This window comes from Rutilus rutilus (assembly GCF_951802725.1).
Source record: "Rutilus rutilus genome assembly, chromosome: 10".
In the NCBI taxonomy this organism is placed as follows: Eukaryota; Metazoa; Chordata; class Actinopteri; order Cypriniformes; family Leuciscidae; genus Rutilus; species Rutilus rutilus.
In genome coordinates, this window is record NC_140215.1 from 22,149,508 (window position 1) to 22,175,888 (window position 26,381).

Sequence of the window (26,381 nt, forward strand, 5' to 3'; positions counted from 1 at the left end):
AGCACGTCGGTTAACTAAGAAATACACTTGCGCTCCCCGGGGCGGTTCAGCGCAAAAAGGAGGCGTGTTCCGGCGCAAACGTTCCCTCATGCTATTTTACAGGTTTAGAAAACAATTGCGCCACTAACCGAAAAAAAAACTGTTTAAAGTCAGTGGCGCGTTGCGCATGTTATTCATATGCTATTTTAAGGGCGCATACTTGGCCTTAATCAATGTAGCGTGCACAACGCGCATACAGTTTGATTCTCTCATCTACACACAGCAGTTATCATTTTTGCAAATCATACATTATTACGAAAGATAAATAGATAGATAGATAGATAGATAGATAGATAGATAGATAGATAGATAGATAGATAGATAGATAGATAGATAGATAGATAGATAGTTTATTATAAAAGCATACATCTAGCTTACACATTTACCCAAATTATCATATGCCTGTTTAACCGAAGTTAATTTGGGTGTGTTTCTCCATCCCCAACGTCCCTGACGAGAACGTCGGTCTCCTCGGCTGTGAACCGCTCCTCGCGTGCGCCTGGCAAATCCGCCGTTATAATAGGAATCCGCTTTAGAACAAGCGCGCCTGCTCTTAAAGGGAATGTGAGATGTCGCTCTGATTGGTTTATTTCACGTTACGCCCAAACCACACCTATGAATAATGAAGCTACTTCAGACCAACCCATTTTATATTTGCACCAGGCGCAAGAGTCATTTATCCCGCTGGGAAAATAGCAACAGCGCCAAGACCCGCCCACAAAGTTACTTGCGCTTTGACACTTGCGTTTCAGATCGTTAAAATAGGGCCCATATAGTTCATCATAACAATATCATACACCTGCTATATTGCTAAATCTACCCGATTTTTCATATCAACAAAAAAATAGATATATACTGGGATAACATGGCTACTCTCGAGACTCCCCTGCTAATTCGCTGTTAATGATATGCTAAAGCCTGCTGGCACGTTGATGTGATTGGTTACAAGGTAGTTACTTTGTGATGTCAGTACCAGCAATTTCAAACTCCGTCTTTTTTTCACTGCAGTTTTAAGGAGAAAATACTCAGTAATGGTGTTGACTTATGAATTTGCATGTGGTTTGTCTTTTTTTTCATAAACATCTTCATAAAAATCTTACCGACCACAAGCGTTTAACCAGTAGTACTCATAATTTATATTTTATTATATTTTTTGTATCCACATACACACATATTGTATAGATGTGTTTAGGGGTAAAGGATAGACAATTTCCTTAAGACTTTCAAAACAATAGATTTAGTCTAGATTTGGGAATCATTTCGATAAATGTGCTACAAATCTCTGTGAAAGAAAGGAAGTGGTAATTGGTGTGAGTGTGACTTGCAGTAATTTACACTAGAGCGGATTGTAACTGTTTTTCTGAGAGGAGAGGGAGAATAAACCTGCCGGCCACGGAGAAAGAGACTTGCAGCATTATTCTGCCAGTTCAAATGCCAGTCCATATCTCAAAGCAAAATAACACAATGCCATTCTATGCTGTACTTGGTATTTTTCCCCATTTTACTTTGACCTCTGAGATAACTGCATCAAAATAAATGAACTACATTTTGCAAACTTGCAATGAGATTTGACCTCGTGTTCAAGAAAATGGAATGTGTTTGCAACCTTTTTTATTAAATCTTTATAGATTTATAAGAGCTTTACAAAATAGCTATAAATGCCTTCTTTCCAAAAATAAAATGCTTTGATGTACAGCTCTAATTGGCACCCACCAAGTTATGACTAAAAGCTATACATTTTCTTAAAAAAAATAAAAGAAATCCATAACAAATTTGAGCCCCCGTCTTTGAGATAAACATGTGGGAATGAGATGAGACATTTCCTAATAATGCAAATCCAGACCTTAAGAAAATATGTTAACATCCATGAGGAGGATATAACTGATATGCTAATAGACAGTGCACTGCCACAAGCTTATTCTTATTGATGGGGAAATGCAGACCAACTGGATGCTCTGTTTTCAGAGATAAGCCTTATCACAAGAGCAAATAAACAGGACTTTGAAGAACAGGAGATACAGTGATATTTGCAAATAGGATTGGATTTTAAAGTAAGGTCTCCCACACTGAGGGCCATGATCCTTACTGCTAACCAGTTACCTAAAAAGCAGCTTTACATATTAAATGTTCTCTTGTTTACTTGATACTAACCGACCCTTGAATGTCATTAAAGGGGTCCTATTATGCCCTTTTATGAAGTCTAGATTTTGTTTTTGGGCTGTACTAGAATATGCTTTAATGCTTGATTGTTCAAAAACAAGTTTGTCACATATTTTACATAATTACAGCTCTTCTCACCCCAGTCTGGCCCGAACGCACCGTTAAGTTCCGGTTTCGATGAAGCCCCGAAATACGAAATGTGCTGTGATTGGTTAGCTGGCTCAGGGTGTTGTGATTGACACCACGTGTTTGGGAAATGTCACAAACCGCGAGTTTCATCTACTCAGATGTAAATATTAAAGATGGTGTCAATTTCAAACCAATTCAAGCCTGATTCAGACTTCAGAATGTTGACAAACAAGAGGATCTTCCAGAACAGATTTCATGCACAGACTTTGCAAGCATGGATTGAACAGGATGTTTAAGAGTTTTCTTTTTTTCCCTTTTTTCTTGTACATTTTAGATACAATATTACACACCATTTAATCATGATGTTTTTTGAAAACTATGGTAATACAAACAGTAATCGATCACAAAATCAAGGTTAATTTTCCTAAGGGGTGGCGAATAGTCTTACAAAAGCGAGAGCTTACAAAAGCTAGAATAAACACTATATCAATACAAATGTTGGCTAGCAGGCTAGCGGAGACAAACAGCTTTGCCCTTTGTTTACATCGTAGCAACAATATAAAACCGTATAATGGGAACAGTTATTAGAAAACGCAACTACAAATAATAAGACATACTTACAAGTTTTGATCCACTAATGAGTAACAGACTCGTTGTAGTCCAAACGAGTCGGTCATTGTAGTTCTTGGAAAGCTCTGTTAAATAAAATATCTCCATATGGAGTGGACTGAGTTTTGTTACCGTGCAGATCTTTTTTTCTGTTCAAACAGCAACATTACACACTAACTAAAGTTGTAAAAGTGAAAAAGAATAATAGGACCACTGTGTGTCATGAAACTCGCAAACAGTAGTAGTAGACTAAGACAACGACTTTTATATTAATATGAAAATGTATATTCCCTTTCTACATCCCTTTAAAGCCAATTACATATCCTATCTACATTAGAAACTGGACAACTGTAATGGTGTAACAAATCAAACCAGGCCTCATCGGATTTAAGACCACACGTGACTCCAGCAATGAAACCTTTCACAGTATGTTGGAGAAAAAACTCATCTGAGAGCGAGATCAATCAGACTGCACTAGGGCCAGTGTAATGGTGCAACTGCTGACATATTTATCTTGCATCATATATAACAATTGATATGCTAGGAAGGCAAAACAAGAGGCAGAGCAAAAGATCAATACAGAGGCATTTTGTTCATTATAGAGTTTTCTTTTAAAGGGGTCATGACATGAGAAATCAAATTTTGCCTTGATCTTCTGTGACGTCACACAGACAAATACATTTGCATATGACTGCCTCCAGAGCAAGACATAATTGCAATATAGGCCCCACCCACTGACATTCAGTCACTTCATGAAGTTTTATGTAACAAAGTTCGAGAGAAGCACTTTCAGATAATCAACCAATCAACACAAGAGGAAGCCGGTATAAATATAGCCTTCCCTCACCTCTGTCCCATGACAGTTTCACAGCATCCCTCCACCACCACATCGCCTCACTATTGGCTGGTTTTCTTTCTTAGTCAAGGAGGGGGAATACTATTTCAGAGCTAGGAACCCAACAGCACGTCAAATAAGGATCATTTACTATATTGCACACATACTCTACATGCCTGAGTCTGTCAACAACAGGACAAAGGGAAGAGTAAAAGAACGTTTGATTTGACGCATACAGTTTAAACAGCTCATTTGCGTCTCTGTACAGACTACAGAAGGGTCCCCGCACCAGTAACAAGTGGATGGTTTATTTTTATGGTGTCCCGGATTATATGTTTGTTTGGAGCACTTTATTTTTTTAAAGAGGCAAATGGAGAGCTCGCAAAGAAACTTTTGTTGACAGATGAAGCAGTCAGCTGTATTGGATCTGACAGCAGCTGCATCACAAACTGTAAGTAAATGATTTCATAATGCTTTGTCTGTAATAAATGTCTATATGTCTGTGTTTATGGTGTTGTACTCATGCAAGAAGTTTGAAACCAAACTCATTAGCTATGTGGTCATCCCTGTATAGAGAGTTTGATTCCCAGGGAATGCATAAACTTGCAAAATGCATACTTTTAATGCAATGTAAGTCACTTTTGATATAAGCATCTGCCAAATGCATAAATGTAAATGTAGTTACATTCAAACATTCGAAAAGGGTACAACTCTACTGTCTTGAAGATATGTAAACGTGAAATTACCACATAAAGTGAGCATTCATTAAAATAGACCATCTGGACTTTCAACGAGAGAAAAATAAATAAATAAAAATATGTGGACAATTAATGCATTCGCAGTGTGAAATGTAGGCTGAAAACATAAAATAATTTTAATATTGAAAAAATAACACATTAGCTAAAAAACAATTAAGTTCAAACTTTGAAATACAGCATGCTGCATTTCCATGTATCCGTTATTTTTCGATACGATCTTCATGTCTCCTGAAGCACTGGGAGGAAAACAGTCATTGCTGAAACCGGTTAGCCAAATATTCCCACAGTGCAAGAGGTTTGACAATGTCAAATATATCAGCCATTATTTGCAGCTTGTTAAAAGCCCATTCAGATGGCTCAATGTGAAATAATGCTCACGTTTTCACCAGATTCCTTGATTTTAAATGACATGCAGAAACCCTGCATAGAGTCAAATCACTAATCAATTCATTCTCCCTCTCTTCAGGCAGTCGCTGGTGAAAAATGGAGCAGGAGGGATTGTTCCTCACAGGCCCTAATGAGAGTGCTTTGTTTAAGGAGCTAAATGATCGTCCCATTACCCACAGCCTTGGGTACCCCCCCCACCCCCGTTTCTCAGACAGTGATGAAGGTCAAGCCCAAAGCACACTTCAGCTCTCCATAACGTGAAGAGTCACGCAGCTCTGCTAACTCTGAGTAAAAGGTTTCACCTATAACAGTTGAACACTCATTTGAACTCAGCTCTGCCTGTGGTTAAATGCCTAGAAGAATTATAGACCACCAATTACGTCAAGCGTAAAGCCATATAAACCAATAAAAAGGCAATGTTTTCCAGACTAGCTGAAGAATGGTGCTAAAACACTGTCACCAACCACATGATAAAAGCCAGTACCCCACAGAGTAACCATCACTACAACGTAATAATTCAAACTCTGCAAAGTGGAACTGAGTTGACTTTATAATCAAGTCATTAATAATTCACACCAGATATCTCTCATGCTCTGTAAGGCACTGCTAATAGGCCCAACCATATGATAATCCTTTCCATAAAATTTTTATGATGATCTTAATGGCCATAGACATATCAGATGCACGCACAATGCCTGTTGTTGGTGCAACTCGCACCAGAAAGCAGTAGATTGTATTCGGTGCTGTGATTTCTCATTTTTCCAAGCGATATATATCAGCCGTCACTGCTCAGCAGAGATGTCACAGCCTCGCCCGCGATGATCTGATTAGATTCTTTCTGCATACGGGCCTTTTCAAGTTTAGTTCATCAATCTCTTTATCTTTTCAGTCGTACCATCGGCACACTGAGGAGAAGCACATGAAAGCGCTGATCATAAAGCCAATGAGGCCTTTGTGTACAAAAAAGGTTTAAACCGCACTCACCGGGACAGAGAAAACATCTGAGGCAGTGAGTTTAAATTCATTACTTCATTTTCCACACTGCTGATCTGAGAGCGACGCTCTGCGTTTGTTACTCCGAAGGCTTTTTGTTTCATTCTGCAGGTCTGCCTCTTGGAGGCAAAGCTAGGATAACAATCAGGCTCAAACTGAATCACCTATGGGTGTTTTTAATCATTTATGGAATGCACATGCCTTTGCGTTTCATTTATCAAATATTTCGAAGTCAACAGCTGCAGAAAGTCGTGTGCGCCAAGGGTAAAAGTCCTTATCTGGAATCAATCATTGCAGCGAGGGAAAAATCAGACCTGTTCTGACAGAACCAGAGAGATTAAGGGTCGGAATCAGATTTTCTTGTTTGTGAAACTGAGCACAACATGTAAAAAAATCCTGCCTTACTTCAGAATGCCTTGGCAAACACCATAAATCTTGAGCTAGGCATAATGGTAGGTAATTACTCCAGCTTTGAGGACTAGGAATAGATTACTATATACATCATTATATGTGATTACGAACTCTGCAGTAGGGCCTGTCATTGTTCAGCGAGAGATGGAAAATCTTTCTCAGAGAATATATTATGCTAACAGACCCACTTCCACACAGGACCTCTTGATCAAACTCGGCAGAGTTTTTCATTCTAGTGTAAGATGTCAGTGTCGTTGTGATGTTGGGAGCTGTGTGAATGAGGGATTCTCAGCAGGGGGAAAAGGGACCGGATGAAAGACACATGCAAACAGAGCGCCGAGTCAATACAATGCAATTAAAGGGATTTTTCACCCAAAAATAAAAATGCTGTCATCATTTATTCACCCTCATGTCATTTCAAACCTGTCTAACTTATTTTGTCAGTGCAAAACTAAAGGAAAAAAAAAATAGCAGAATGACCACGCTGCTTGTCAAACATGTTCAACGTGATGAACGTGAATCTGGCAATGTTATATGTTGTTAGTTGTTGTACATATTGCGGCAGTTTAGAAATGAAATGTCTGGTCTTAATATTCAACAATATTATATATCTGCCTGCAATGACACCATTGTCTGAGAACTGAACTGAGCTGGACGATGACATCATTGTTTTCTCCAGAGCTGCTGTATAGATAAATGAACTAAATTAATAACTAGGCCTAATGATTTTTACAACGGAAATGAATCAACACTGAACCTACTTAAGCTGGACAATTTTCTTCTAGATCTGCTGTACAGCCGAAACAAACTTAGTCGCATTATTTTTCTGTTATCACTGTAAAGCTGTTTTGAAACAATCTGCGTTGTAAAAAGCTCTGACTCTGAAAAAGATGACTTGACTTGGTGTGTGGCACTAAAACGCTCAATTGCATGTGAAAATAACATTCCGACTACACTAAAACTTACCCTAAACCTAACCAAACAGTGTGAACAAAAGCAAACGTGAGATAAAAACGTTTTCAAGGGACTCTTCACATTATGAGTGCAATGCTGTACTAGGTGAGCTACTGAGCAAGTTTACTACATCAGAAAAGCCATACATATGTAGCTGGTTATGTGCCGTTAACATCAAAATGTATTAGTTTACAAATCATACACTATGGTAAAAGTGTTCTGAGGTCACAACATAATAGCATTGTTTAAGGAACCACATTAAAGAAGTATTTATTAACATACAGTTGCAATCAAAAATATTCAACCCACTTGACCTGCAAGACATTTTGCTGCCAAGAGCTAAATTGTATGAAAACAATTCAACAAAGGCATCAGTTAACTATTGTAGAAAGTGTATTAATACACATTTGAGTGATTCTGATGATGTAAAGTTGATGAGAAATAAAAAAATCTAATTGTCTCTAAACAATCGTGTTCAAAGTTATTCAACCCCCAAAAGTCATATTTTTTTATCAGAATCTTTTATTCTTTATAACCTCCAATAAACGCTGCCTGTAAGAGTTGAGAAGCTTCTGTCACCTCTCTACTGCATTCTTGGTCCATTCCTCGCTTGAAAAAAGCTTCCAGATCACTGATAATCTTTGGTTTACCACTGTTTTCTTCAAATTCCACCAAATATTGTTAATGAGATTTAAATCTGAAGACTGTACAGGCCACTCAAGAACATTCTGCGACTGATCCCTGAACCAAGCTTCAGTAGATTTGGATGAAAACTTTGGGATCAGGAAAGTCCATCAAGCTTCAGTCTGAAGACTGAAGGCATCACCATCTTTGCCAAAATGGCTTGATACTTCAAAGAATTCATGATGTCCTTCATACAGTCAAGATTTCCACTTCCTGCTACAGCAAAGCACCCCATAACAAGACTAAACCACCTCTGTGTTTGACCATGTAGATGGTGTTGTTCTGCTCATAAGCTTTCCAAAACAAATACCGCTGATCCATAGGTCAAAAAATGTGGTCACATTACTCCATAAAACATTCTTCCAAAACTCCACAGGTCTATCTATATTTAATTTTAGCATGTTTAAATCAGCCTTTTATGTTCTTCTGGTCAAGAGTGGCATTCGACAAGATGTGCCAACATGAAGGCCATGCTTGTCTAGTGTTCTTCTTATACTCTGCAGTGAAATGTTTTTTTTCTCCTTTCATCAGGCCATCTTCACAGTCTTTGGCAGTAAATTGAGGGTTTTTCTTAGTTGCACTGATCAATCATTTTATTCCCCTTAATGACATCGTGCTTTTCCTTCAAAACCCTCGAAGGTTCTCTGGTACAACAAATTTTAAACTTATGAATAAGGTTGCCAGCTGTGTCTCTAGGAACTTTTAGTGGTTTAGTGGAAATCTTCTTGTAGCCATAGACTTTCTGATGTAATAAAACAATTTGTTATATAGCTTTTGTGAGAGTTCGTTTGACTTGGTCATATTTGCAACTCAACTTTAGCACATGCCTGGGCTAAATGCATGTATGAGTAACAGCACAATCTAATTCAGTTTTGTTATAGAGTTTCCAAAGGCTTAATTGTGTTTTAACACAATTTTGTATCATACCATACAAATAAGTGACTTCAAAACAGCAGCGTTGAATAGGGGTTGAATAATTATGGCATGAAAAAAAAAAAATCATATAACTCATAAACATTACATTATTGACATTATCACCTTTAATTTCCCACTAAACTGTTATAGATTAAAAATAAAAAAAAACTGTATCTTTAGAAAAGCCTACATATGTAAATTATGACAGGGGGTGAATAATTTTGCACAATTCTGTACATTTCAACTGAAAACTGCAGTGAGTTGTAAGTATAGGTACATCTTTGGAGTTTTCCAAAAATATACAGTAGGTAGAGGCACATTTTTCCAATAAGCAAGGGTTGAGAAAAGAGCAGCTTGAACATTTTCTTTTGTGTTCTATGCAACCGGCTTGGAACAACAAGTACATTTAAACAGAACACGCTAACTGCTAGGCCGCATCTCAGACAGCAATGTAATAATTAAACATTAGATGTAAGAAAGCAGCATGACGAAATGTTTGAAATGGCACGGAGGAATTTAATCCTGATAAACAACACCATAAGAGCTCGAGTGAGATAAAATCCTGGATGGATGGATGGATGGATGGATGCTGTGTAATGCTAACAGGAGGAAGGAACATCAAAGCGGAGCCATTAAAAAGAGATCTAGCATAGAAATCTCCATATCACAGGAATAGACATCATAGACAACACAATTACCCGTTTTCCAAGTATAGTGCCTGTCCTTTGGAAATTCCAGGTCCGACCTCACTTGCATTCCAATGAGAGACATAGAGAGCAGCAGGTATTTCCCAACACGCCATGTCCAGCCCGTGACACCAAAGTCATCTTTTAGAATCATAGTCCAGCCCATTGACGTCCTGTCCACTTTTAGTCCTGCAAAGACAAAAAACAAAGCAAACGATGGTGATTATGCTCTCTTACCTGTTAGGGAGCGAATACACCAGCCAAGCATATTAAACAACTCTTGGGAATCATTACATTAATCACCGGCATACGTTTGACTAGTCATTTAATCCTCGAGGACGTCAAATCGAGCACACGTGTCAGGATCAGGATAATTTAGTCTTAAAGCTGCATGCACCGATGCGGTAAATACCACGGTAAACACAGACAGAGCATTGGGTCTTTCAGCCCTGAAGTAATTGAGGATATTAACACCTTTTTATTGCAACTCATTTAATTCTGTCCCCCGCCGCTGTAATTCATATCCTTTGGCTGAAAGATTAGTTCTGGAATCACTGACTGTCCAAGCATGTGTATAGGTGACAGGGAATTTTAATGCATATCTGATTTACTTTGATCAACTTTTTTTTCAAACATTCAGAGATAGCAGTTGTACACTATTGTGTTTGTACTATTCACAATTTAAAGCAGCTGATCTTGAACTATAAACGTCTTTTACCGGCTGAACGCACAGTCTGTTTTGTCACGCGCTGACTGATGGAAATCTGCACACCATTTAAATGGCAAATATTCAATGGACCGGATCCACGTTATGCCTCTCACATGTAATAAACTTCTCCATTGACAAACCGAAATGGGAAAGTAACTCATTTAAACAGCTCGGCAGCACAAACCAAGGTTATTCATTCCCGCCAGTTCCGCGGCAAGAAATGGGGATCTCTATATTTTAAAGCATCATTGTTTCATATAGCCTATGGGACACAGCTCTGCACAGACCAGTGTATTACAGTATTATCTGAATTAAAATTTTGATTGATTTTCCTCTTATGGAGACGGCATACAATGCATTACCTGTGGACGATCTGTTCGAGGCTGCTAGACAGAATCGGTGTATTGATGGATGAATTGCTATCGGACTAAAATATGTGTTTGGAATGTGGAATTATTCTGATGTGATTTCTCAGGGAAAGCCTGCAGCTCCCAATTGGTTTTTGGTTGATTTCATTTGGGGAAATTAGATTTTTATTTCATTGCTTCAGCAGTGTTGCAGGACAATCTGATTTGAGAGGAATATGGTGAGAGGCCTTGACGGAGTGAAAAAAGATCTCTTATCCTTTAACTGCTGCCACAAGTAAATGTCTTGATAGAATTAGATATTTTCAAAAGGGTATACACAGATATCCTCTTGAATAGGCTAGAGCTGGTTGCTTGGGATTGCATCATTCAATTTTTGAAAACATATTTCAGTTTTCACTTCTATTTAAGTGAATAAATGAGTGATGTTGACCTGTACTGTACTGTGTCAGCTTTCCTTCAGAATCGAGACAAAATATCTGTCTCTCAAAACCTGCACAAAAAAATAAATAAAAACATTTTTTTTTAACTAATTGTAATAACAGCTGTACTTCAGCAAAACACTGCAGTTTTAATTAACAGAATATTGAAGAAATGAATATGTTCTCAATATATAGTAAAGTGAACAATTATTAAAATGGATATACAATCTTCAAAAAATTAGTTTGGTCTCTTTTTTTGCGTGTGTGCCCATACAGAAAAAAAACAAAAAACATTTGAAATATATTTTAAAGTGTCAAAAATATATGTGGCATATATTCCAAATACATTGCAATATATTTGCATTGTTGTTCACTTATATTTATCATTTTGAAATATATTCTGAAATATAACAAAAATATATTTATTGGGCCAATTTCAAATATTTGCATATATACCAAAAATGTATTCTGAAAATATATTTCAAATATATTTCTTGTGTGTGTGTGTGTGTGTGTGTGTGTTTTGTTTTTTTGTCTTCAAATGAAATGACCTATTTTGTATCATACATGTATGTACACCCCTTTTAAATGTTGGGGTTGGTAAGATTTTTTAATGTTTTTGAAAGAAGTCTCATGCTCACCAAGGCTGCATTTATTTGATAATACAGTAAAAACAGTAATATTTGTACATATATTTGAATATGCTTCAAATAAAAAAAAAATCTATTTTGATATATTTTAAAATGTAATTTATTTATGTGATTTCTGGCACTTTTAAATGTCACTTGGTCCATCAGAAATCATTCTATAAAAAAAAAAAAGAATAGAAAGTTCAAAAGAAAAGCATTTATTTGAAATAGAAGTCTTCTGTAACATTAAAAAAGTATGTCACTTTTTATCCATTTAAAGTGTCCTTGATTAATAAAACTATTAATTTCTTTAAAAAAAAACAGTAGTGTTTATTTTGCAAAAGTATTTTGATTCAGATTTTACTCAGAGATAGGAATAAAATAACACATGCAAAATTTTCCTGTATCCTTTATACTAATCTATAGACATGCCAGATATACACAAACTGTAGACAGACACACACAGTTCAGCGAGCACACAAACAAGCGTATAAATATGGTGTAGGAATGTACACCGTAATCCCGCATGCTGGCAGAAACAAAACACAAATAACATAAAACTTCAACATTTACAGTGAAGATTTACAAAAGGTTACGTATAGCCTTGCAAACATTGAAAAACCTCAGCATGATGGACTTGGCCTTTTCTCCGTGACCTGTCAGCCGTAGGGAGGATGTGAATCCTGACACGCGTTCCTGCATGTGCCTATCACCCGCCGTACCAGACACAGCCATCCTGGAAATCAAATGCGTCAAAGTCCTGCGCTGCTTTTTAGAATAACTAGGTCAAACAAAGCTTGTGGGCTCAGACTGGAACACAGTGTGCAGTCTTAAGAACCCGAGAAAGCTTCTGCGCTTCAGGATTCATGACAGTCGAGATTTTCTCAAGGAGCGCACACCTTAACTCTTTCAGGCAGAGGCATGGACTCTCATTCAGATTTTCATTTATACTGCCATTAATGGGTAACAAACCATCCAATTTAAATATGCACTGGTTCAAATTCCATAGGCTTGTAGGTCATGCAGGTCTCTCCTTGTTACCACTACGCAGGGGTCCGGCTGAATTGGATAAAAGCAAACTTTGTCAGCAGGCTGAAAGTCTTTCTAGTTTGGGTGCATGGGTTATACATCAGATTGGTGTGAAAAGTCATGTGCTCAAATATATCTTCAAAGAAGCACATGGGAATTAATTTATTAGTATTAGCTGAGGCAGTGAATTTCACAGGAACATCAAACAGAAGGCGTTTCACCATTCTTGCCGTGTGATCTGGTGTTACATCTACATGTGCTATAGGTTTTGTGTTTGACAACTACATTTCCTATTTTATGTTGTTGTTGTTTTTCCTGCATTTAATAATAAGCGGTTTAAATACAGGATTTTTTTTATTTTTTTTTAGATATTTAATTTTTTTTTAAGTTATCCTCATATAAATCCTCATATAAATGAGGATTTATAATATGTCATATTATTATTATCAATATAATATTCTATACATATATCGGTTTCACTTTATTTTGATGGTCCCTCTAACACAGTTTGTTGACCAAGTAACTTTGCACCTACATGTCTACTAACTCTCATTAGAGTGTTATCAGAGTATTAGTAGACTGGTAGGGTTAGAATACTGTAAGTTGACATGTACTTGCAAAGTTACTTATAATCAGTAGAATGTCTGCTGGGGAACCATCAGAATAAAGTGTTAGCAGAGATATTAAGCAGACAGTCTACTAATACTCTAATGAGAGAATTTTCAAAAGGGACCATCAAAATAAAGTGTTACCCATATATCATTATTGTAATATCAGGACAGTTGTTTTACAATCACATTTTTGGGCCGGATCTACTAACAGCTTGCATCAGTGCAAACCCTCTTGTGGCGTTAAAAAACTACCATTAGGATTTACTAAAGACATGCAGTGAAAAATTGGTGCTGAAAAGACGTGGACAGGGTTATTTTTGCATAACGTTCTGACATTATTGCATATGCATTTGCAGGAGTTACCCTTTCAGACGCAAAATTTATGGGAGGAGAGTATTTGAATGATTCATATAAGGTTTGCGCTAGTCAATTCACTGGTATTAGCACCATGTTTAAAGCCTAAAAAAAGGATGTCTTAAAGACGCTAATTTGCTCTGCTCTTGGTAGATTGCGTTGGTCATTCATTATGGAAACGATCCGGCTGTATTCTTTAATTTGCACGTCGTCAGTAGATCACGCGCAGAACTTTCCACTCCCATCTGTCCTGCTTTTGTAGGATTAGACGCATTTAGTTGATCCTGGAACAACATTCCTGTCCAAAAATGTAATCCTAACCCAATCCCTACCCCTAAACTTAACCCCACCCATGTTATCCCTGAAATCAGAAGAAAATGGTAGGTGAATAACACTGATTTAGAAACTCCAAAACCTGGTTGTAAGCCTAAACTTAACATAAACTGTAAACGTGTCCCTCAAAACCGATCGGAATGTTGATCCAGGAACATGTTGAAAAAAAATCCCTGAAAGTATTAATTGCATTTTTTATGTATTTTTGAATTTAATAGATGTGGACAAAAAAATTGCAAAAAAGCAACCATGTCCACCCAACCTGAGTGCTATTTTTCTCCCCTGTCCTAAAGTACATTAAAAATACTCATGAAAAGGAAAGATTCATACGTCCAACTCTGATGCAAAATTAGATGTTTGAACCAATGTGCCTAAAAAAACAGCATTATCTTTTTGAAATGTGGAATACTGATCATCCCCAAATCTTCACATGGGACAGGGCATCTGAGCTGATCCGTCTGTAAACAGGTGGGCCCGGTAATTAACGTTTGATTACAACTCCCACAGTAGACACTGTCTGTAACAGGTCTATTGCAGTCTCAGCCAGGCTCGTTGCATTAGATCTTTCTCTGCAGGACACAACTGGCTCTGACAGCAAAGGAAACAAAAGCTCCTAATCCTGTTTACTGTATCACAGACGCCTTCCCCTTGCTTCAATTTCCATACAGTAATGCGTCCAATTGGCTTGTGTTCGACAAGCCGAGCAAACCTTTGAACGCCACCTGTCATTTCTGCTTCCTTATTTGTCCATAAAACCATGAAAGCACACAACTTGATAATAAGCCTCTACCTACACTTTATTAGCGAGCTGGCATCATAAAAGAAAGAGAGAAATAAGTTGTCTTGACACTAATATTTTAAAGTTGAACTCAGTTTCTTTTCCCTCATTAAAAAGTTTTACTACTTTAAAAAAAGATAGTATATTGTTCAGTTTTCTCCCTGAACAATGTCGTGAGTTACTATGGCAATTCTTGATGCAGCATGAATGACCTACAATTGCAACATTTTTCACTATCACAACAGAAATTCAAAACACTGACTTAAACTCACTAGCAGAAAGGCAGTGGATCCTCCTAATATGGAGCCTAAACAAGACAGTTACCAACAACTCAGCGCAGCATGACGTCAGCTTCACATTCTCTATTATTAACAGCAAATGTTTTGTAAAAACAGTAAATAACCGCATCTTTCAGCCTTTCACCATCATGCAAACATGAGATATCAAACATACAGTAGTTCTTGCAATTCAACTGAGCTGTTTTTTCATTGTTTTCTATGTAAACATGCTCTAGACAGACGTTTGGCGGTGGCTCCTGCGTCTCACGTTTTTTGCAGCTTCTTGCGCATGAAACGGCATTATAAAAACACGGCACTCAAGTTAAAAAAAGAGTTCAACTCCCATCTAATTAACCTTGCCTTTTTCCAATTCCACTGCCCGCATCTTGTTTTTTTCAATGCAATAACATGTGTTCCAAAGCCACTGCAAGTCAAGCCTGCAGCCTTTAGCCAAAAAAGCCTATCGACTAAAGCTAACGCTCCGGCTTTGGCGGTACGCAGGGAAGAAGAAAAAGAGGCCGTTTTTTAAAATAGCTATCAACGGAGGAGAGGCAGCTGAATAAACAGCTTTTGTGAGGAAATAGCTTATTTAATGAATCGAGGCCTGTTTTGATCGATCGTCTTCGACCTGTTTGCTAATCTTCAACATGTTTACACTAAAAAATCTATATGTACTGTAGATTTTATCTTGATAAAAACTTTCTTTTTTAAGAGAGGGCAGAGTAGTGTAAGTCGCGACAAATAGGACTCATTTACGGCCTTGGCCTTTGAAGTCTGCGTCCTTCGAAGGATGCAACCTCTGGATTGGGACACAGCTTACATAGCCCCTTTCACACAGAGATTCCGGAAAATACACGGATAAAGTGACCCGGTTTGATTTTGGTTCATTCACACTGCCAGTGATTTTCCGGAATCAGAGAGTGCGTTCACACACAACCCGTAAAAATCCCGTAAAGACACGTGACATTGATGTGACTTGTAATGTCTCGGCAGCATCTTAAGTTTGAAACCACGCTTGTGCATTTTTTTCTCTGATTCGATCAGAAACTTGCGCATTACCGTACCGTTTCACTAGCTGGCGAACGATCCCGCGCTTCAGCGTCATCACTACGACACGGCATTATTACGGCTTTTGTTCACACAGCGCGCGTTCCGGGACTGAACACGGCAATGTCACTAGGTCCCCAACCCGGGATTGGTCGTGTTTGCGTTCACACAGAAGCCGTTCTGGCAATTTCCCGGCAATTTGCCGGGATCATCGCGCTGTGTGAAAGGGGCTCATGTCTAATTGTAAAGTTTGCTAACTTCTCAAAATCATGGCAAAACATTACATTCGAAATAATCGAAAAAATCTGACAAATCACCCAGCCCTATCAGTAGCCCAATAAAAGTGGCTGTATTTTACATGGAGTGGGTCACTTAATGGGGACAGCCATGTTGAGATCATAAGACCACTCGAAAGCTACACATTTGATCTAATTAACCAACGTTATTGGACTCTTTCGTACACAGAATAATTGAATCATTACTGACTTCAAAATATATATTGCTTTTAAGTGATGCCACATTTATGCTGCTAGGTGTCATGGCAGCTAGCAGGCACTTATACTTATAATACAACTTATACTTATACCTATATACTTATACCTATATATATAGAATTCCCAAGTGAAACCTTGTTAAAAGCATCTATCAATGAAATTTCGTTTTAAAAGCAGTCCAGTATAATATGACCCATACTAAAATGACCACCTTGTCAGACCGGTCTTATAATTGAATAAATAGAAGTCTCTTCTAAGTGACACGCAGTAAGCACAGGGACCCAAAATGCCTGCTATTTCTCTTCATTAGTTCTAGTTGCACAGGGAAAATAAGAAAAGCAGCTTGGCAGAGACCTCTCACGCAATTCCACCCATTACAGACTCGAAGACGGTTGAGCCCAGACTGGGGAATGGACCACTTGCACTGAGCTTCATGACGCAATTCCGTTTGGAAAACATAGTACGTCTCACTTATTTCCGGTTATGTTTACTTTCAATGTACTGTGGTCATTGAGTTGAACAAACGCCACCTAAAACGAGTGTCCGCAATAAGATTTAAAAATTTGGCAATTTTTATTGACAGGAGAAGGTATATTCTGATGTTTACTGTGCGCAGAATTTTCCAAACTTATCGAAACATGACGTTTTTAATCCAACCCAAGCCGATCTGAGAAAGCAGCGGTTGTTAAAAATACACCATTATTTCACAACTGGGTGTCAGTGTTCGTCTAAACTAGTGACCGCGACGCTGAAGAGTATGAGAACAGATTAATAACATCAGCACGAACCACGAACATTTATTTATTTGGATAAAATATTTTAATCATTCTGTGTCATTGTTCAATGTCAATCTTTTCACTATTTACATGTTTATGCCCAAAATGCTATAATATTCAAAGTAGTTGACTGTCATTCTCCTCTGCGCTGTGTGCGTCATTGATTAAATAGCCTAGCCTATTTCATTACAGGCACCTCGTGAGCATTCATTCATTCAACTATTTTAAAAGACTGGAATAAACACCAGCGCACACAAGCAATCCTTTTAATAGTCAATTTCATTTAAAAATGTAAACCCAACAGGTATGAATGAAATGTTAGAAAGAGAAAAAAAATGTTAATGAGAAGACGAGTATATCGGACTGCTGCAGCTTAGTGGATAAATATATTTAGCCTATTTATTATTCAGAATGCTCAGTTGGAAAGAAAATATATTTATAGGAACATTTCAGCAGGTTCAAGATAATTAATACATAGATAATTATTCATTGTTTTAATCAATTGGCAGCCATAAAACATAGTGATAATCTGCATTCTCATGCATGTATGTGCGCTGAACGCTCTAACCGGAAACCCCTGATACTGTATGTACTAACTGGAACACGGAAGTAGTTGCGCAAGTAGTCCACTGGGCTACCGGGCAATTAGACCAAGGACACGGCGGTTTCTACCTGAAAGGAAAGGCTGGGACTCATCACTTTAGCTGTGGCAGTGAGGTGAACAGCTGGATGGCTGAGGCCCGCTGATGCCGCTGGCAGCTGAATGCTCCTCAGAAGCTCTCTGTGACACAGGGACAGCAGATAAACACGGCCTTTCCTCCTCCCCCTGATGCATCATCTGCCAGCTAATCCTCAGTGGCTCCCCCTCGGGAAGATCAGAGCATGAAAGATGTGTCTGTCACACCATCACCGACCGTGAGAACAGATAACCCTTTAGCGATTGCTGGATGAAGTATCCACTGCCGGAAATTCCTCCCAGGAAGTGTCCCGAAGCCAGCAGGGCTGAAAAAGGGGCGAGAGAAAAAGAGGGTTTTAGGTTGGACAAACAAAGCAGAAATAGTTGAAAACAAGCCCTCAGATAATAACACATACTTTGAGGAGGAGACCTGGTGTGGTCAAGAGGAATTTGGCTTAGTTTTGTTTTATAACCTATACAAATGCCTCAATGTCTCATCCCAAACCTCATAAATGATCAATCTGGAGTCTACAGAGGAAACGACTTACAGACGGCACAGAAATGGTGCTCAGCACTGGAGACCTGATACAAAAACTTCTAAAAGAGTTTAGTGTTACCACGAGGCATGTAATGTAATGCGTTTTTCCACAAAAACAGTAAGCAGCAACACAACTGTTTTCAACATTGATAATAATAAGAAATGTTTCTTGAGCAGCAAATCAGCATATCAGAATGATTTCTGAAGGATCATGTGACACTGGAGACTGGAGTAATGATGCTGAAAATTCAGTTTTGCCATCACAGGAATAAATGACATTTTAAAAGGTATTAAAACAGAACAGTTATTTTAAAATATAATAATATTTCACAATATTAATGTTTTTAGTGTACTTTTGATCAAACAAACGCAACCTTGGTGAGGATAAGAGACTTCTCTCAAAAATAATTGTACAAAATGACCCTAAACTTCTGAATGGCAGTGTATATTCTCTGAAAACAAGTCTTATTAACACAATTTTGCTTCCAAGTTCATTTATCTTATTTTAAGGATGTTTAGATAAGTTTACCAGAAAACACAGTGTCTTTATATTGCCCTAGAGAAGTACATCTGGGGCCAGTTGCATAAACTTAGCTACTATGTTAATAATGTGTCTTAATAACTAGTTTGTCCAACTAGCAGTAAGACAAGAGTGGGTTTTAGCTGAAAGCATCCCATAGCTTTATCTCATTTCACAATTTTCAGTCATCACTGTGGGATTATTGTGGCACTTTATCAGCTGTCATCCACCATCAGAGACACTAAAAACAGTAAAGAGAGAGTTCTGCTGCTTCTGTTCCCTCCTCATGGTTGACATTCAATGATTACCTGTCAACATTGCATGCTGGACTGGCTAGCTTATCCTGCTGATTCTTTCATTCTATTAACACCCCATGCCCTCCTTCCATCTTCTATTCTCTCCAACCCACTGTCATTTATTGACTTCCAATGCTATGCTTTACCTCCCTCCGCCAACTCTGAACTCTGTCTTATTTCCCAGGGCTTTTAAGTGCCCACCATTGTGTCCAAAATGGCTTTCCCAAACTTCAAGAATGTGGCATGTTTCAGTCTGAGTGCAAAAGAGAGAGAGAGAGAGGGGGGGAGATTGTACCTCAAGGAAAAACCTGATCGATTCATTCTTGCGATTTCAGTCACACTCCAGTGGTGAGGAGATAGCATAGGGATCGGTCTTGGAACATTGCTTCCCATAAAACTCTCAATGGAGAGTGACAGGTTCAAATTTCTGTTGACTCCATCTTGGATTATTAATGCCTTGAAGATTTATTTTCAACAAGCTCTCCAATGGAAAGTTTCTTTTGGGGGGTTGGTTGATAGGAATGTTCTGCAAGCTTGGACTTTTTTTTAAATGGGAAGATCTTGGCTGTTCCATTCCAGTCTTGTGCTGGTCCCATCATGTCTCATTTACTCTATGCCATTATTTAATGCAAACACGTGATGATGCATTACATGCAATAGAATAATTGGATGAGTGACATAATGGAATGTCTGATATGAGGATGAAAGTGGATGATAAAATCCTCTATTGGAGCAGGTAGTATAGTAGGCAAAGTTTAGGGCTGGTAACTGGAAGAATACTGATTCAATCCCTGGAACCACCAAAAAATAAGCCATTATTGCTCTAATGCATAAGTATTCAATCCTGTTCCTGGAGGGCCACTGTCCTGCAGCGTTTAGTTCCAACTTGCTTCAGCACAGCTGCCTTTGTATTTTCAAGCGATCCTGAAGAGCTTGATAAGCTGATTCAGGTGTGTTTGATTAGGGTTGGAACTAAACTCTGCAGGACAGTGGCCCTCCAAGGAGCAGGATTGAAGCCCTCTGTTCAAATGGGTTATTCTCTAGGGCAGTGTTTCCCAAACCAGTCCTGGAGTACCCCCAACACTGCACGTTTTCTTTGTCTCCCTATTCAAACACACCTGATTCAACTCATCAGGGATAGGGAGACAAAGAAAACGTGCAGTGTTGGGGGTACTCCAGGACAGGTTTGGGAACCACTGCTCTAGGGGGATTGTTACTGTATTAAGTGTAAAGTCGCTATGGACAGAACTGCATGTCAAATGTTTGCCCTAGACAAAAAAAAAAAAAAGGTTACTTTAACATCAAATGGACTTTTGCTTGAGTCTCCTGCTTCTCACACTTGTTTCCTGAGACAAAAACTCTAACAATCTCACAACGGTTTCCTTTGAAGTTTTAGAAGAGATCTCATCATCACACACTGAGCTCAGCTTTTTCATCTTAGCTAGAGACTCTGGAGCTCTCATATTCGTCTCCTCTAAAGTTTAGAAGAGATCTCAACATCATCACACATTATGCTCAGATTTTTCTCCTTAGCCAGACTCTGGAGCTCTCATATTTGTCTCCTCTAAAATTTAGAAGAAATCTCAACAACTTTACAAATCAAATGTTTCAGTATGAACTCAAATATTTCTACAATGTATTAATAATCAAATTAGTCAAGGATTGAGTCGTAAGCCATTTAATGTGCCTTTAAAGCCATTAAGAAAGCTCCAGGGTAACTGTTACTGTAGTAAGACTTCTGTAAGTCAGATTTGATCGGGTACATTAGTATTTCCAAGAACAAATTATGTGCCCTGTACAGCTCTATTCTCTTATTGTGTGTCAGCAGTTAAGATTAGACCTTATTTCTGCATATCTTCACTCTTAATATAGGCTTAAACTCTGAATTTATGGATTATCTTTGACTTTAGTGTATTTTAGGTACTTGACTTGGTGCACAATTTATAAGGTTGTTGAGAGACAAACTTTAAAAGAGACAAATGTGAGCGCTCCAGATTCTCAAGCTAAGGAGAAAAATCTGAGCCTAGTCTGTGATGCTGAGATCTTGTCTGAAACTTTGTGGGAAGAAAATATGAGACCCCAGAGTCTTTAGTTTAGGAGAAAAATCTGAGCACAGTGTGTACTTTTGTTGAGGTCTCTTCTAAAACTTTAAAGGAGACCATTGTGAGAGCGTTAGCATTTTTTTGGACTAAGGACACAAGTGTGAGAAGCAGGACACTCTCAAGCAAAAGTCTCAAATTGATTTTAAAGTAACCTCATTTATGTCTAGCAGAAACATTTGAGATAGGAAAGCATTTGTTCTCCCCTTCTGGGAAGCTTCAATCTCATTCATCCACACATTTCAATCATACACAATACATGGATTGTCATATTTGAAGTCGTTTAGAGTAGACGGTGTTTTCTTGCACAATGATTTAATTGAGGAAATCATGACCTATATTTACATGCATGCAAAATGTAAGAATAAAAGAAAGAATAAAAGGTTACGCAACAACCATGAAGCACTGGCACATTAGTGTCATATTTGATAAAAAGAAAGTATTTATCTCTTACTAAACATCTTACACTTATCTAATCCCTTTCTACTGTGTTTGGAAAATGTGCTACATGTACAATGCTGGGCACTGAAGATAAGTTAAAATAGTAACTTTTAATATTCTGAAATGTATACTGGTATTTAAATTATAGTTTCAGTACAATATTAGGAATATTTTTTTTATTTTTTTTATTTAACGTTTCTCCTAAAATAAAATTGAAGATATCTGAAGACAAAGCTGATACCTAAATTAGACATATAAGAGAATCACCACTTAGTATCCTGAGCTAAGAGAAACCTCTGTCAGAACCATAGCCAGCACACTGACATCGAGGCATAACTGCACCAGACCACCTTCCTGTCAATAAATGCAAATGGAACTGTCCGGTCCAATTAAGGTGAAAAACCTTAAAGTGTCTTGAAGAGACTAGAGCAAGAGAATAAAGAGATCTCCCACGTTTCTCACAGCCCATTCTCATTTTGGACTCCTTTCTCTCAAAACCTTTTCATGTCTCATTTGTGTCTACTTTTATTTCGCCTGAGGAATTTCAGGAGAAACATCTGAGACACTGTTGATACAAAAATGAGAGATATTTGATAATCACAACTAAATCTCTAGAGCTTAAAAAGTTTTTTTTTTTAACGGAACTTTACGGAAATGAGAGGGAAAAATGCAGACTAGCAGCCAATCATTTCAAGCATTTAAACTGTTGCTGATAGTGCTGGAGTTAATGGTGTATTCAGTGCTTAAATTTTTTTATTACGCTTACAGTATCTTTAATTCTTATTTCAAACTGATTTCAACCTGATTATTTCAAGCTTTCATTGTGGCTATATGCATACTGTACTGTACATAGCAGATCAAAAGTTTGAGGTCAGTTATTTTTTTCTTCCCTAAAAGCTGGAATACACTACACGACTTTTATAATCTGAACAGATTTTAAAACACTAGGCAGTAGCATACACTTGCCAACTTTCCAAAAGGAAAAACTGGGCATTATGCACTAAACAACTTAGGATCACACACTACCAGACTTTGAAGTCATTCTGAACAGGACAAACTCATGCAGAAACGCATGCCTTGTTGATAGGAGACAAACGAAAACAATACGTTTTCTAAAATCGGCTCAATATATAAAACATGTTTGATATCCTAGATCCTAGACTAGATGTAAACTACACGATTTTCTGTGAAATCTGTCAACTCAAATCTGCAGATTGGCTCTGACTTTCGGCAACTAGCCTTGACTAGTCAACTAATCAACTTGTCCAGACTGAAAAGCGGGGCAAAAGTTGTGTATTCCAGCCTTAAAATGTTCCTAATTCAGCATATTAGACTTATTTCTGAAGGATCATATGACTCTGAAAACTGGAATAATGGCTGCAAAAAAAAAAAAATAAAAAAAATAATTGCCATCACAGGAATATTACATTTAAACATTTTATAATATAAAATAACTGTTTTGTATTTTAATATATTTCACAATTTAATTGTTTGTACTGTATTTTCAATCAAGCAAATGCAGCCTTGGTGAGTATAAGAGACTTTTCAAATGTGTACGTCAATGTCAATGTCAATTTTATTTATAGATTGTTCAATGTGCTGCACAATAAAGACATAACAAGACAATACAATATAACTAATAAAAAAAAAGAAAAGAAAACCAATGCAATACAACTTCCTCATTGATTATATGCCAATTCACAAAAATGAGTTTTTAGCTTAGATTTAAAAACAGACAATGATGATGCAGAGCGAATACAGAGAGGCAGAGCATTCCACAGTTCTCAGCTTAGACTTCAGAATGCATAACAATCTCTGGTTGGACGACCGGAGAGACAGAACTGGACGATATTCATTTAATAAATCCGAGAGGTAAGGAGGGGCCAGATCGTTTATTGATTTAAACACCAAAAGAAGAATTTTAAAATTCACTCGATAACGCACGGGCAACCAGTGCAGAGAATGTGTGTAAATATAGAATAATATATATATATATATAATATATGAATATAAATATTCACCAGTTCCATAACACACTATTCAAAATATTTTATTAAATGCAAATGACAGCCACAGCCCTTCAATACAACAAACAAATCCCTCACAGACAGACTGTCCATTTAGTCCTGTTAATCTATCCAGGTAAATCTCTCAGATAATTCAGATCTCCTGTGCCTGTGTGCAAAAAAAAAATCAATTAAACGGCCAGCGGTCATGGGAGAAGGCCATTACACTTTATCATGAGTTTGCAGTGAAGTCAGCACAGAAGAAGAGAGGAAGAGAGAAGAGTAGTGGAGAGGTCAGGGTTGTGAACTCAATCAACTCACTGGTTATTGTGAGACCCTCAAACCCAGGGGGCCACTGTCATCCTGTCTCCACTGACTGGCCCTGCTGCAGGTGCTTAGACATGGATGGTTAAACAAGTGTAGGGACGGGTCAGGTCACGTTGCACATTGATGGCCTAGGGGACGAGGAAGGAATTCATATGAGGACAGTTTTACAGTCCTGCACCTTAGTTCAAACTTCTGAGGCATTCGGAAATCCAGGTTTCTTGACACCACTCACCGCAAACATAATGGTAAACTAATATACTTTCATCATCACACCCAGCATGACATAGCTGTCATCTTAAAAAGCTTTCATTCTCCCTCCATTGTTTTACTTGCAAAACAAGTAAAGGACTCCAAATGAAGTTATATTATTGATGTCATTTAATGTCATTTGAAATGTCAGAGTATTAATACATTTGAGAACATTTAAGATTACATTTTACTACATAATTTGGAGCTTCTTGGTGATACAGAAACAATAGAACATAATGGATTACATTCATCCTAACATAGATTTTGACTACACTAGAGGGGCTTTCGAACCGGGCAGTTCTAGGAACTTAGTTCTAGGAACTTTCCTCTAAAAAAATGGGGGGGTGAGTATTTTCTCAGTGTTTGGGTAGTTTTGGGTTGTTTGTAACCCAGTGTTTTTTAGAGTGTAGCCACCAGGGTGGTTCCCAGAGAACTAACAATTCCTTTAGGAACATTTTTCTGGTTGCATTCGCCTCCACCAGTAGGAACTTTTAAGTGACGTAAGCCACCCTTGTTGTTGTGACTTTGATTTTGATGGCGCGCCTGACCTTTATTTTGATGGTGCTGAGAACACCAGCCAGAGCCTGAACACACAGTGCTTGCATTCTCCGTGTTCATTAGTTTATGATCTGTCTAACAGTCCTGTCTAATACGTTATTAGATAGAACTGTTATACATAGAAAGTAGGCAGTATATGAAAAGGTATTAGCGTATACCGTGTGGTCGATGTCCAGTGTTACTAGCTGAGCAGAAATACATAATCATGTTTCGCTTAGTCCCCTCAAAGTTGCGTTGGATTTTCTCCCTAGCGTAAAGGTTAAGAGGCCCACCGATCACTGTTCTCCATGTTCGTAGAGTTAGTTTGTGGAGTAAATATATAGGCTATAATCTGTGTGTTTACACAACTTTTTTAAAAATGGCGGGTGCTGGTGTTTCGCGTGTGTTCATCCAATCAGTGTACACTAACGTCACTGGTAGTTCCTATAGAGCTGGTTTAGACCCTGTAGATTTGAAAATCATGCTTTTCCCCCATTATTGTTGAATCACGGAAGCTACACCAGTTACTTTTACAGTTAAGAGATTTCTTATTTCTTATTTTTATACATGTATCAGACATATGAGAGAAACAGGCACCTAAGAATAAGGCTACAGGCGAGGTGGTCTTCATTCCAAATTTCTCTGCTCCCCATTTCTCTATCCCCTCACCCCATCATGCCAGCTGTAATGATTTCTCTATGTTTCTCCTCACCCCCTCATGCCTCTGTTTCTCTGGGGTGGTACAGTAAGGATTGAGCTTATATACACCACTGAGTGACTTTCAACTTCCTTGTAAGGTAGAAAAACATGTTGCTTATGTTTAAAAATGGAATGTGCTTACACATGGTACAATCCACTTTCCATATTAAGAAACTATCCTTCGGTGTATACATTTGTGGTACATTTGCATCAGTTGAAACATTCCTTTCCTTGTAAAGAACATGCCAACTGTACACATTTTAAGTATCATCATCACTGTAACATCTCTGCTCAGTGAACATGTTAAATTGCACATGTACTTATATGCAAAATATAGCTCATCCCATATCTCTCATCAGCACACATGTACAACATAACTCTGACTTCACAAAATACATTATGAAATTATTATGAAAATGAATAAAGAAAAATAATACAAAAAAATAACATTAAAGAATACAATTTTAGTCTTCAGACCCTACTCTGAAATAGGAGCTAAATTAGTTCCTCCAAAAGGAGTTCCTGGAACTAAAATCGTTCCTAGTTCATCCGTTCCTAGTTCAAAATCTGGGTACTTCCGCCGATAGTTCAAGGAACTATGAAAAGGT

General features: G+C 37.8%; 1 protein-coding gene across 5 annotated transcripts in view; it reads right to left on the bottom strand.

Moving 5' to 3' along the window:
• The window catches only part of thsd7ba (thrombospondin, type I, domain containing 7Ba), a 202,573-nt gene that overhangs the window by 143,117 nt on the left and 33,075 nt on the right, over positions 1 to 26,381 (bottom strand). For 4 of the 5 annotated variants that reach the window (XR_014628956.1, XM_084421340.1, XM_084421338.1 and 1 more), the window contains exons 2-3: positions 18,058 to 18,387; positions 9,573 to 9,749 (exon numbers count right to left, since the gene is read on the bottom strand). Coding sequence is in view for 4 of the 5 variants with exons in the window: in XM_084421340.1 (XP_084277466.1) it covers positions 9,573 to 9,726 (154 nt within the window). In the remaining variant the exon portion in view is untranslated. Of the gene's footprint in view, positions 1 to 9,572; positions 9,750 to 18,057; positions 18,388 to 24,282; positions 24,402 to 26,381 lie in introns of those variants that run through there. The other variant, XM_084421339.1, reaches the window with a different exon arrangement.